This window comes from Eptatretus burgeri, chromosome 18 (genome assembly GCF_056783735.1).
Source record: "Eptatretus burgeri isolate ZD-2024b chromosome 18, Ebu_testis_v1, whole genome shotgun sequence".
NCBI classification, from domain to species: Eukaryota; Metazoa; Chordata; class Myxini; order Myxiniformes; family Myxinidae; genus Eptatretus; species Eptatretus burgeri.
In genome coordinates this window covers 23,196,560-23,211,311 of record NC_140978.1, presented here as the reverse complement: position 1 = coordinate 23,211,311, position 14,752 = coordinate 23,196,560, and the positions used below count along the sequence as shown (strand labels likewise).

At 42.9% G+C, this 14,752-nt stretch overlaps 1 protein-coding gene across 8 annotated transcripts in view; it reads left to right on the top strand.

The window, feature by feature from the left end:
* LOC147008733 (sodium- and chloride-dependent taurine transporter-like) overlaps positions 1–14,752 on the top strand; it is a 159,472-nt gene that overhangs the window by 70,533 nt on the left and 74,187 nt on the right. For all 8 annotated transcript variants that reach the window (XM_085863946.1, XM_085863945.1, XM_085863947.1 and 5 more), the window contains exon 7: positions 10,210–10,334. In XM_085863946.1, coding sequence (XP_085720072.1) covers positions 10,210–10,334 — 125 coding nt within the window. The remainder of the gene's footprint in view (positions 1–10,209; positions 10,335–14,752) is intronic.

Below are 14,752 nucleotides of genomic sequence, written 5' to 3'. Positions count from 1 at the left end.
ACTACTCCCGCACCGTAAGTCCTCAATATTCTCCCCTCCCCCTTTCTTTTTCAAGTCCTTAACAGCCCCACCCCCAAAACCTGAAGTCAGCAACCCCTCTCCCAACCCCAATTCCTCAGTCTCCCTCACCCAGCTCTCTGCCTCCTGCATTCCCAACTCTGTCGTTTCCTTCCCCTTACTTCCGGTTCTTAAAGTTCCCATTCCTGTCCTTAAGTACAGTACAACATTAAAATTAAATTAAAGAACGACAAAATGGTTAATTCACAATCTCACAAGATTCCACCATCTCATGATTCTTCAGAAAAACAGTGGTCAAGTAAGCTAAGGAATAAAAAGGAACACATCAGGTCATTCATAATGGGAAAAAAATAATTATTTATATGCAACGGGAACTCCTCGGACAAAGACCTTTATAAGGATATGGGTTTTTATCGTCCCAGGTCGAGTAGTTCAAGAGAAAATTGACGGATAGGCAGATAAACAAACAAACAAAACAAGAGCGACAATTGCTTTATAGCACTTGTCCACTACCGATCTGATATTTTTTAAGTCCAAAAAGGGCATAACTCTGTGAAAATTGATAAAACACCCTGAAACTAGAACTTGTTCTGTAATTTATCACAATAATGCCATGCACCAAGTTTCAGTTGAATATGTAAATGGGTATGGGGGGAAAAAGCCAGGTAAACCACAGGTGGGACGGGTGGACAGAACAAAAGAGCAAAATTATAATCCCTTCTGGTGAAACTGGAAGGGGACTAATAAGGCTTTTATGATCTTATATTCCCTGACAAGGAACTTATATGCGAGAGGAAGCTACCGTGGCCTGAAAAAGTATTCACCCTCCACCAAGGATGCCACACTAAGATGAATTATGAATTATGCAAAAACAATTTTTCCAAATGAACTTTTTTATTCATAACTGAAGAGATCAAACTAAACACTGTTATAGTTGAAGGCGGTTACATGTCAGAATACCTACAAAAAACATGTACAAATCAAAATTCACTGGTTGAACAAGTATTCAGCCCCTTGGGTTCTGACTTGGTGGAAGCACCTTTTACAGCAATGACTGCTATGAGTCTTTTTGGGTGGAGCTCCACCAGCTTTTCACAGTGAGATGGTAAAATCTTTGTCCATTCTTCACGTGAACATTGCTTTAGCTCTGCCAAGTTTGATGGGGATCGTTGATGAACTGGAATCTTCAAGTGTCACCATAAATGTTCAATTTGGTTCAAGTTAGGACGTTTTCTGGGCCAATCAAGAACATTAATTTTCTTCTTATTCAGCCACTCCAGTGTGGCTTTCGCGTTGTGCTTCGGATCATTGTCCTGCTGAAATATGACTCTGCTACCCAGTTTCACATTCATGGCTGACTCAATCAGGATTTCATCAAGGATTCTCCTGTACTTTGCACCGTCCATTGTCCCTTCTATCCAAACAAGCCTGTTCCTGCTGATGAAAAGCAGCCCCATAACATGATGCTGCCAACACTATGCTTGACAGTTATAGGGAAGGTGTTGACTGGGTGATGTGCAGTGTTCGGCCTGCGCCATGTGTCGTGCTTTGAATTAAGACCAAAAAGTTCAATTTTTGTGTCATCTTACTACAAAACGTTTCTCCACCTGCCTGCAGTATCATTAAGATGCTTTTTTGCAAACTTCATACGAGCTTTTAGATGAGTCTTTTTCAGTAATGGTTTATTTCTTGCCACCTGTCCATATAGGCCAGCTCTGTTAAGGGAACAGGATATTGTTGATTGATGAACTCTGACCTCCATCTCGGACATAGAGCCATGTAGATCTTCCAACATCATTGTTGGATTTACAGTGACGTCCCGAAGTCAATGATAGTCTGCCGGGCATGAAGTCAATGATAGTCGCGCCAGTCCCCTGAAGAGACTTGTTCAGGGCGTTTAACTGAGAGAAAATGTCGACCAAATAAGCCAGGTGCAATGCCCAGTCGGGGTCGTTCAAAGCAGCGACGAAATCGACAGTCTTTGGTTTTCCATTGTTTTCGAAGAATTCACGAAGCTCAGCTCGTAGTTCAAATACGCGCTCCGCCATATTTCCACGGGATAACCATCTCACCTCAGTGTGGAATAAGAGAACTTTATGGTCGGAGTCAAAATCTTCGCAAAGTTTCTTGAAAAGTCGCAAATTGAGAGCCTGGGATTTCACATGGTTCACAATTTTGATCATGGTTGAAAGAACGTCAGTCAATGGCTTGGGGAGAGCCTTGGCTGCGAGTGCGTGGCGGTGGATCATACAGAGTAGGCCGCGCACTTCAGGAGCAACTGCCTTCACAAGCGCTTGGAAACCTGATCTGCACCCCAACATAGCTGGAGCACCATCTGCAGTACAGCCTTTCAGATCAACCCATGACAGCCCAACTTGATCAAAGACAAAAGACACCGCTTCGAAAATGTCCTTTGCTTTCGTTGTGGTTTTAAGCGGGCGGCAAAATAGTATTTCATCCTTGAACTTGGCTTTATGCACGTATCGAACGAACGCTAACAGTTGAGCACAATTTTCTACGTCAGTTGACTCATCCAATTGCATAGAAAATCCACATGGAGATGCCTTGATTTCTGCCACCACCTGGTTACGAATATTGGTTGACATTTTTTCAATGCGCCTCTGAACTGTGTTGTTTGACAACGAAAGAGAATTGAGCTTCTTGGCGCTTTCTTCTCCCAGCATGAGACGTACGATATCCTTTGTGGCGGGAAGGATGAGGCTTTCACCGACGGTGTGAGGTTTTTTTCTGTTCTGCAATTCGCAGTGCAACTAAGTGGGATGCCTTTACGGCTGCCGTGGACTGCTGTTGAAAACTGCCGCTGCCGTCGAAGCATGCTCTTTTCATGGCATTTTCCTTCCGACGAAAAAAAATCATGGTCCTTGTCGCTGTGTTCAGGATGAACAGAATCAAAATGGCGCTTCAATAGACTTGGCTTCATAGATTGATTGCCGAGAACTTTTTCACAAATAACACACTGTGGAGCTTCTAATTCACCTTTTTGGATGGAAGTGAAGCCTAACTTGAGATAACTCTCCGAATATTTTCGCATTGACATGATGCCGGTGAACGATAACGGTAACAATAAGCCGGGCAATAAGCAATGATGACAGTGTGGCATGTAGAGACAAAACGAATAATAAGACGTGCACAATGGCCGATAACAAACAGCTGTCAGTGTACAGCCGCTTTCGATATAAATTTAATTATTGTGCACAAGCTGCATGAGAGAGAAGTAAAATAAAAACTGCGTTAAAAAAAAGCACGCTGCCGCGTACCACGCCACGTACCACCGAGAAAGTCCAAATGTACCACCTGTGGTACGCGTACCACAGGTTGGGAACCCCTGCTTTAAGACCATCAAGACCCTTTAGATCGGTAATACCCAAAAGATCCAGAGGACCCAAAATACCCTGAGGACCTAAAAGATCTCAAGCAACCAAAAGACCCCAATGGCCCTATCCGTAGACACAAAAAACCCCAAGGTCCCAAAAGACCCAGAGGACCCAAAAGACCCTGAGGACCCCAAATACCCAAGAGAAGAGTAATTACGTCTCTTCTATTGGAATTGTAGACAATGATTTTCAAACGGAGCCTCAATGGCGGTGTACAGAAGGCATTTTAAAAAATAACAACAAATACAAGGTACAGTGAGGTGATGTGCAATGCCTGCAGAGTAAAACGAGTGTTCATTTACGTCAGTAGAATGTCTAATAAATAAAGAAGATAAAAGCACCTGATGCTAAGTTGAGTCTTCAGACATTGGCATGCTCATGAGGCTGAACCGTTGAAACGAAATGTCCCAGAAGATAAAGAAAATAGGATCACATTTGTACATGCAGTGTTTTTGAAATAACGCTTTTTCTTGCTGTGAAACATCATAACTTCCAGTCTCCTTGAATATTTCAAAAATTTTGATGTGCTTTTATACTAGTATATAAAGTATGTAATATATAAAACTCATTTGATCCACTCACTGACTTGCTGATATTAATGTTTGGTACCTTCCAGATGACGTAGAAAGCTGAAATTTTGCATTTCGATGGACATCAAAGCCGATAAATTGGGAAAAAATCAAACTGTCAGAAAGCATCTGCAAATGATAATATCCGAAAATAAGTGCAGTCTTGTGCTCACTGCAGGTGACCAACTAGAGACAATGTGTGCAGCACAGTTAAGTCCACAGTTAACATATGTTTACCGCAAAAATAATAGGGGGTTGAATTCAGTGACCTGATATGGAAATGCTTTTCAAATTTCAAGTAAATCGGATGAAAATTGAGGATTTTAGAAAATTTGGCCCAAATTGGCCTTTTGGCCTATTTTGACATTTTGGCTTATGTTTACCTTAAAATTAATAGGTGGTTGAGTTCAGCGACCTGATATGCAAATGCTCTTCAAATTTCAAGTTAATCGAATTAAAATTGAGGATTACAGAAATTCAGCCTATGTTGACCATTTAGTCTGTGTTGACCGTTTGGCCTATGGTGACCTCAAAATTAATAGGTAGTTGAATTCAGTGATCTGATACGCAAAGCAAATGCTCTTAAAATTTCAAATCAATTGGATGAAAATTGACAATTTTAGAAACAATAAAAAAATTGGCCTATGTTGACCTTTTTACCCAAGGTTAACCTCAAAATTAAGAGGTGCTTGAATTAATTGACCTGACATGTAAATCTTGTTCAAATTTCAAGTCAATCGGATGAAATTTGAGGATTTTAGAAGATTTGGATTAAATTGGCCTATTGGCCTTTGTAAACTTTTTTGGTCGACCAAATTTTATGAAAGTTTAATGCGGGACTGTCGCAGCGTCGGTGACAGTAACCTCCGAAAATTTCAGAACAGTCGGTTGAGCGGTTTGAGCTGGAGGCGAGTGGACAGACAAACAAACCAACAAACAAATGAAAAATCACGCATGGAGTGACAACTTGGCAAAACAGCACGAAGTCGAATGGCACCCAGTAAAGCGCATACCTCTGCCAGGTGGAACAGTTTACATATTGTATCCCACTGATGGGCTGGATCTGAACCAAAATCCAATCCACTTGTTCTTGTCACCTGTTCAACTCAACCACCTTGTTTTGTCATAACTCGTCCACAACTTTTTGAGATGAAGTCATATATTTAGTTTTTGGACCTATCTATCAATTTTAGAAAATAGGCCTATATTGACCTTTTGACCTTAAAATTAATAGGTAGTTGAATTCAGTGACCTGAATTCATTTTAGGAGGAAGACCTGATATGTAAATCCTTTTCAAATTTCGACTCAATCGGATGAAACTTGAGGATTTTGAAAATTCCGCTCAAATTGCCCTGTTGGCCAATGTAGACCTTTTCGGTCGACCAAATTTTACGAATCCCCAATGGGGGACCATCCCAGCGTCGGTGACATTAATCTCTCAAAAATTCAGAATGATCGGTTGAGCGGTTTGGGCTGGAGGTGAGCGGACAGATAAACAAACACACACAACCACACAAACGGAGGCGATTAACATACTTGTCAAAAATGTTTTTGTTTTTTTTTCCAAGTAACAAGCAAACTGAGGCAATTAACATACTCATCAAAAAAAAAAAATTCCAAGTAACAAGAAGCGATCAACATATCCCCCAAATTTTTTTTTCCAAGTAACAAAAACAGACGGACGGACAAACAAATGGACCCAAACGCAATACCCTTGTCAACCTCTCCTTCGGCGAGGGTAACAAGGATTTTGATTAAAATATTATATGGCTGGTCTAGCACTTCACCGACAATGTCATCCTTTCAATCATGTATTCCCAATTGGCAGTAGAATGAGACGTGCCAAGTTTTAAATTTTTCCGATCAGCGGTTTCAGAGATATATTCTTCATTTTTTGCGTAAATCCAATATGGCTGCCATACCATGGGACCTATACATCACAATTATCATTAAAATATTCTCCATGGAGGGGGGGGGAGGGGTGGTCGCTCCTTCGCTGCTGAAAATCTGCATACCCCCCCCCCCCAAAAAAAAACGGTTTCATGCATGAAGCAAAAACATATCTACTGTTTATAATTAAAAACACCTCACTGAACTGGAAAATGTGGGGACAGGAATACTGCACTGTAAATGGTGCACCCTTGTAATACCCTCACCAACCTGGAGGCAGCGCTGCGTGGATTTACATCGAGATTTGCGTCCTTCCCCTCCTTCTCCCCCAAGACCATTGGCAAAGATAAAAACACCCCGATACATTAATTGGGGTCATGCTGATCCTATGTAGCAAGTCTCAATGTAATCAGCCCAAAACTGTATAGGAGTAGTGCGACAACCAAACAAACAAACACACAAACACAGGTCCGTGAATTATAGTAAGGACTAGCAAATACCACCTATCATTTCGCTGACGGTAATACTAAAGGGGCGAGGGAGAAAAAGAGAGGGGGTGAGAGAGGGAGAGAGGGGTGGGAGAGAGAGAGAGAGAGAGGGGGGGGGAGCGAAAAGGAGTGGGGAAAGGCAAGACAATGTGAGGTGAGAGGAAGGAAATGCAGACGTGTGGTGGAGCATTGATTACGATTCATACTGTTTCATCAAAACAATTCTGTATCGAATAACAGTGAAGATGGAAACAAAATAATGTCTGGAACCAATTTTCTACCGGTAATACGATAAACACTGTCGAGAGACAAACTCCCCTCCAGAGACAAACTCCTGCCCTGATAAGTCCGGAGATAAACTCCCATCCAGACATAAATACTGCCCAGACGCGTCCGGAGCCAAACTGGCCAGAGACAAACACCACCCGGACATGTCTGGAGACAAACACCGCCCGGACACGTCCAGAGACAAAGACAGTCCAGACATAACCACCCTCCGGATATGTCCAGAGACAGAGAGACAGAGAGACAGATAGACAGATATAGAGATAGAGATAGAGATAGAGAGTGAGAGAGATCGGGGTAGGGGTGTTTGCAGAGAGAATATTGTTACAGTTGTGGATGTAGATGGAGCAATTTCATAGAAAAGTTAGGATTGTATAGAGTTGCTTGGCTCGTGGACTTGTAGGAGACATCTTGATGTGAATGAAGTCATGAAACTGTGAGCTTAAGTGTTACTTGTCACCACATGGGGGGTGGTGCTGTGTTAATTAGATAGGGATAAAGACCAATTTTCCCCAGTATGTAATTGCCACCTGTGACCTTCTCCTACGGATTTGTATTTTCAGGGTGGGGTATTTATATCTGACGGTTTTATTATCGTTATAATTTTTTTGTTTCTAAGCCAAATAAAATAAAATTTCTATAAAATATTGGCACATACTTCAAATTTTTAAAATCAATTTTGATTCTTTATTTCTTTACAATTACATCAGACAAATGGGCCCCTTTCAAATTCGTGTATTCACGACAGCGGATCATCATTAGCGCAAGCAATGTCTCTTGATCAATAGAGCGAATGGTTGCAGTGATGTTTGCCTTCAATTCATCGATCGATGTTGGATGTTCCTTATACACTTTGCCCTTTAGAAATCCCCACCGGAAGAAATCTGGTGGAGTTAAATCTGCCAAATCAAAGTGTGCCTCATCTGTCATGATGACCTTGTTTGTGAAATTGGCATGCTCATTGCATTCAAAAAAATTTAAAATAAAAAAAATGCTCATTGCATTCAAAGTGCTCCATCGTTAAAAACTGTCAAGTATTATCTGTAAAACAAAGAAAACAATAATTAGTTATGCCAAAACTCCTTCCGGCAAGAAAGATTGCAAATGTGTCAGATATAAATGCCCCACCCTGTACAAGCCAGCCAGGAAAGAAATACGTTTTTATAACAACAACAACCATACCAACAAGCAAGCCAAATGTGCTAATTAGGAAGAAGTCCCGGTTTTCATGCCAACAAGCTACACCCGGAGGTGGAAGAAATGTGAGGTTCGAAGAGCAGATAGTAGTTGTGAGAGGAATGTGGCTGGGACAGAGGATCTCTTTGCTCTCCTTTTGGCACGCATGCATGCACGCAAGCATGTACACACGCACACACACGCTTGGCCGACATTGGCAATTTTGTCGAGAATTGGCAGGATGGAGTCAGTGTGATTACCAACGACAGTACTTACTATATACAACCCAGAAACCTTGAGTAGCTTTCACCGAAAAACAACCGAGCATTCATATAGACGTTTCAGGGATATGTTCACAAAAATAACAGTTGCACGCACCAGGTGGAAGGAAAATTTGGCTCGGTAATTTATAAAACACGTTAATATGGCAAACAGCTCAGAAATTGGGTGTTATTTCACAACTACTCGCTCAGGGTGACTAAGCACGAACCACTCGCTCAGGATGATGGATCACAAACCACTCCCTCAGGGTGACGGAGCACGAACCACTCCCTCAGGGTGACGGAGCACGAACCACTCCCTCAGGGTGACGGAGCACGAACCACTCGCTCAGGGTGACGGAGCACGAACCACTCGCTCAGGGTGACGGAGCACGAACCACTCGCTCAGGGTGACGGAGCACGAATCACTCGCTCAGGGTGACGGAGCACGAACCACTCACTCAGGGTGATGGAGCATGAACCACTCGCTCAGGGTGACTGAGCACGAACCACTGGCTCATGGTGACTGAGCACGAACTACTCGCTCAGGGTGACGACGCGCGAACCACTCTCTCTGAATGACGGGGCATGGCAAAAGCGTCCTCAGTGAGTGACCAATTCACTCAGAATGACGTAGCCCGGTGCCGCTATCAACAATGGGGGCTCGGCCTGAGGTTTAGCTGTTGCCTGCTCGTCTGTGCATGTGTCATGTGGCACATCGGTTTGGGGTCGGCGCAAACGTTATAACTTCATTTTAAAATGTCTGTTTTATTTCTTTTACCAGATTTGCTTTGATCCCCTGTCGAGCACCTTGTAAAATCTCTGAAAATATCGACACAGATTTGGCAGATGTTATGGATAGGCAGTCCCTCTGAGGGACAAAGTGTGAGGTCCATCAGTGAATCCATTAAATCATATAGCTCAATGAAGCTGGTTAATTTTGGTCCGTTCCTAAATATTTTGTTCACTCAATATAATTCTCCAAACAGTAGAAAAAGATACGTTTAATGCTTTGGAAATTACACATTTTCTTGTGCATCTATGGAGAAGGAGGGAACATAACCTTGCTTGCTTCAAGTAAATAGGTATATCGGCTTCGTTATATGACTCGTTATTTCCTTAAATTATCTGATTTCACAACAGACTTCGACACATTTAGTCCGGACGATATCGATCCTTAAAACCGAAATAATATTTCAATGATATACTTTAATTAGTCCATGAGAGAAGATCGTGGAAAATCATGAAATCTCTTCAAGCTCCTAATATGAAAATTATAGTACTTACAAAAGCGATGTATACAGCGATTTGTAGCTATGATGAACAGGCATTCGAAAATATGAGTGAGGAAAGCGAAAAAAAGTTTATCATAAAGAAATCGTTGCTGCCTGTTCCGAGTCAAGGCATGGTTGAGCAGGCCAAAAAACATGGCGGCTTCAGACCCCAGTGAGGTTACCCAAGAAACGCCTTAAGTCCCCAGAGAGTGAGGAGGCTGAGGATCGCCTGATGAAGGATATAATTAAATAAGGCCATTAATTATCTTCAAAAGGGGTGTTTTAATTAAACCAAACACCCAATTTTCATTCTTGCACTTCCTTGGAGTTTTTTTTGTGTATGCATGCAAGTTTCAGGCTGCTAGATTTTGTGGCTTTGGAGTTATGGAGGACACGCACGCACGCACGCACACCCTTTTCCTAGTATGGATACACGCTCCTCCCTCCCTGTCCTAACTCATATCGACTCCCAACATGCTTTCCTTTGTTTTCTCCCTTCCTCCATAATTACCCAAAAGCCACTGTCCCCTCCCCACCCCACCCCTTTCACTCAGCCTCCTCTCTCTCCTTACCAACTTTTTTTCTTCAAAACAAAATCACTATTCGACATACATATCATTGCCAATTAATTCCCATTTGTGTACATTATATGTCGATGGCTCCTTTGCTGTATCTCCTTAAATCCTTGTGTTCTTTGTGGAGCTCCTTTAAAAGTAAGTTTCTGATGACATCTTTCCAAATCCCTTATTTCAGATATATTTGTACACAGTGGAACATGTACATTGATTTATAACGATTACACATTATGTAGCAAGTTTTTCTTGCCTCTTGTTTGTATGTGTGCTTTATTCAGGGACTGCTTAGCACTGGCATTATTGAACAGCGGGACAAGCTTCATTTCGGGTTTCGCCATTTTTTCTGTGCTCGGCTTCATGGCACAGGAGCAGAAAATGAACATTTCAGATGTTGCAGAACAAGGTAGTTGACTATCCTATGAGCCTATATATAATCTCCTTAAAGCTATGTTTACTTGGAATAGCAGATGCTGGACTGTGTCCAATGCAGTCTGTCCTGTAGTATGATGGAATTCAAAAGACACACACACACACACACACACACACACACACACACACACACACACACACACACACACACACACACACACACACACACACACACACACACACACACACACGCACACGCAACAAGGATGCCTCGTTTCTCCCTCCCTGTCTTTCTTGATGATTCCACCGCCTGAACCCACCTGTGATGATTCACATGCCTCCATTCCGAAGAGGAAAGATGTCAAGACCTCGAAAAGTCTGTGGTAGCTAAGAAGGAGATGAGAATGGAATTGAGAGGCTGCAAGGCACAATGCATCGTGACATGGAGCTGAAGCCCACACCAGACCGCCAATATAGGAACGGCATGGCATGCTCACAAAAAGGAGGTGTGTAGTGCTTGAGCAGATGATGCCGCACGGAACCGAAGGTGAGAGAGGTGCGCACGGCCCATAGCAGCAAGATATGCATCCCCCCGTGAAGCGGCGAGGCTACCATCTTGGTTGGGTATGATCGTTCCATGTCGTGGTACCCAGAGGAAGAAGAAAGCGAACGCGAGTGAGACCATCATGGCGGAGATACCGCTTTATGCGAATGGCTGAGGGAGCCCCCGAGAGGCCTCAAGTGGGTCTTCAGAGACCGTGAGGAATGTGGACATCACAGCTGTGGAGTCATAGATGGCCAAGTGCGTAATTGAAGCCCAGTGCGTAATGGAGAGGTTACAAGGCACGAGGCGGTGCAAAATGGAGCGGAAACCCACGCTGGACCACCGATATGGAAACGGCATAGCAAGCTTACAAAATGGAGACATGCAGTGCTCCAACAGATGTTGCCACATGCAACCGAAGGTGAGAGAAGTTCCCACGGCTCATTGCAGTAAGATATGCGGTCCATGACCAAAGCGGCAAGGCAACCATCTCGGTCGGGATGATGAATGGTCTTTGCGGTGGCACCCAGAGGAGGAAGAAAGCAAACGTGAGTGAGACCATCATGGTTGAGATAAAACTTCATGCAAACAGCTGAGGGAGCCCCTGGGAGGCCTCGACTCTGTCTTCGGAGACCATGAGGAATGGGGCATCGCCGCTGTGGAGAAGAGGAGGAGCGAGGGTGCAAGGGAAGCGTGATGCCCGACCAGGCGGATGTGCTGGAAAACATTTTTAAAACCTCCGCACAAAGGGTCACAGCCCCCTACAGAGAAAGCTTTGTGAAGTCTGTGCTGACACATTAGACAGCCGGGGTGTGTCCTGTGAAGATAAACAGCTACACCTTCCCTAAAAAGAGGCAGAGCTCTGCATCAAAGTGCAAAGCTAGGACGATGTTGCCCGTCTTAAAGGAAAGATCTAAGCAGGACAGCAAACAAAAAAAATAAACCCAATGAAAGCTGGAATGCTGAGGGGAAGGATGATGTCCTCCCATGCAGAACTTGCTCTGCATTTGAAGCGTGGGGGATGGGTGGTGGAGGACACCAATGAATGATTACAATACACACACACACACAGAAAACAAATGAAGAAAGGACAGATGATAATGGGTAGAAGGATGAAGGGAAAAGAGGGGTAGACGAGAGGAGAAGGAGGAGGGTGATGATGAGGAACAATGTGATTAGGAAGAGGAGCTGGCTAATAAGATAGAAGAGGGAGGTGAGAATGACACCAACTGGGGAGAAAGACTACGAATAATTTAACCTCATAATAATAATAAACACACAAAAACTCCAATCAACAGAACAAACAAATATTAATTTTTTTTTTTTACCAAAATCAGCCCCCCTGAAAGAAATAAAGTGAATTTTGCAGCAGCATTACTCATTCAGGAAGAAATAACAACAAAACACTGCAACAACAGTACAGGTTTCACAAATAAAACTCAAGCACCACCATGGAAGAAAAGACTCGAGAGATGGAGGGGCTGCTCAGAAAGGAGACAGGACAGATTCAGCAATGCCAAAGAGGATATCAAAGATCAAAACTGATGAGGAGAATCCAAAATAAATAAATAAATAAAACATTTGAAATTGAAGATAAAGACCAAGAGGTAATTGTTACTAAAAACAAACAGATGGAAAATAGAAAACTACAACGAGGCTAACAGCAAGAGAATACAAGGCAAGATGTTTGAAAACAACCTGAAAAAAATACACCATGAACCAGATAAACGGAAACAGAATGTCATTCCCTCTTGGAAAAGATGAATTGGAACAATTCTGGAAAGGAATTTATGAAGATAGAAAAGAACACAATAAGGCGGAATGGATCCGAAACCTGGAGAAGAAGAAGTAGCAACATCTGATTTTTAAAAAAGAAATTTTTATTTTTTATTTTTGTATACCTTGTTGAGGCTTGTATGAGAGCAAACACACAACGCACAGCAAGGGGGGCATGAGACAAGAGGGGAGGGAGTGGGAAGGACAAAACAGTGGGGAACAGAGACATTAGGAGATCTGTGGAAGGGAGAGGGATGGGGCGGGGAACACGGGGTATACAAGATGGACATTACAAGAAATTTGAAGGAGGTGGGTTTGGGGTGGATTAACAGGGGTAGAAAAGATCAAGGATTTGGATGGGGGGGGCGATAAGAAGTGGTGGTGAACAGCTGTTTTGAAGGCCTGGAGGAAAGAATGGGATTTAACTCGAGGAAATGTTCCCCCCCTCCGGTTTTGCCTGGCTCTGAATCGACTAAGTAACCTCATCAATGAGGAAAGCCATGGATACACCCTAACATCCAATAAAATAACATCCAAAGAAACCAGAAAGGTAACACAACATCTACTGTACATGGATGATTTAAAACTCTTTGCACTGAACGACGAAAAATTGGCAGAACAACTGAAAATAGTGAAACGGTACTCTGATGAAATCCAAATGGAATTTGGCCGAGGTAAGTGTGCCAAGTGCACATTCATGCAAGGTAGACCAACAAAAATGGAAAACATAAAAATCCACCGAAATACAACAATACAGAAGCTAGGCTACGAAGCATCTTATAAATAAATACCTTGGAGTGGAAGAGAGCCACCAAATATGTCACAAAAAATGCAAAAAAATAATTACCAAAGAATACCTGCACAGAACGAGCATGATCCCGAAAACATACCTCTCCCCAAGGAACAACATCAAAGCTGTAAACCAACGAGCAGTACCAGTGTTCCAAATACAGCTGCAGAATAATGGAAATCAAAAAAAACGACATATCAAAACAAGGAAAATCCTCACTATTCACAAAATGTTCTATAAAAATCAGGGCATCCTGAAAATGCACCGACTGAGATGAGAAGGAGGATAAAGGACAAGTAAAATACTGTATGTACGGTTGTTTTAAATAACTCACCATGTCAAGATTTTCTCCATCGAGGAAAACCCTGACATTGAGGATAAATTAAATGGAAACTTTTACTCGACATTAAATATGAACCACTACTCAAAATGGACAGTGTGTGCAATGGTCACATGGATTTTCACCGGCTCACATCAACAGCAGGGCTTGGTTTCTCTATTGAGAATGCCCTTTAGCAAAAAAGGTCATAGAATAAAACCACAAACATTTTGACAAAGTTAAATAGTGCAATGTAGACAACCCCCCCCCCAAAGTACACGATAAAGTTTGCCCAAACAATACACTTGCACTTTGACCCTCAGGTCAAAATGCATGGTTCGAGAAAAATGACGTGCATCCTGGTCCTAGGACTAAACTGCAAGGTCGTACATTGGCGTGTTGAGAAATGCTTTTTAAATACAAGAAAAATGTAAATCAAAGAGAATTATAAATCATCTCTTCGACCCCAAATTCTCAAGCACATCCCCCCCCCCCCACACCCCTCCCTGCACTTCTCCAGGTTGGTCTTTCTCTCACCCTCACTCTCACTCTCTTGCTGTCTCACTCACACACCTCTTTATGTTTGTTGGTTGTCAGTTGGTTTTCTCCTTTTCTGTTTCACCCCCACCTTCCCTTTCCTCTTCTTGCTACACACACACACACACACACACACACACACACACACACACACACACACACACACACACACACACACACACACACACACACACACACACACACACACACACACACACACACACACACACACACACACACACACTTGTGTGCAGCCTTGTAGCTGCTGGTTGCATCATTAGTTAAGGATGTGGCTATGCCGGTGATGCAGTGCCCCAATTACCAGTCAACTGGTGCTCATTTTGTTGACTTCGGAAGGATGACAGGCTGAGTCAACCCCACCTGGTGTTAATTCAATGCGACGGGGCTCAAATTCAGGACCCTAGGATCCCAAGCAAGCCACCGTAACCACGAAAACAACGCCAGGCTTCTCTTCTTATTTTTCAT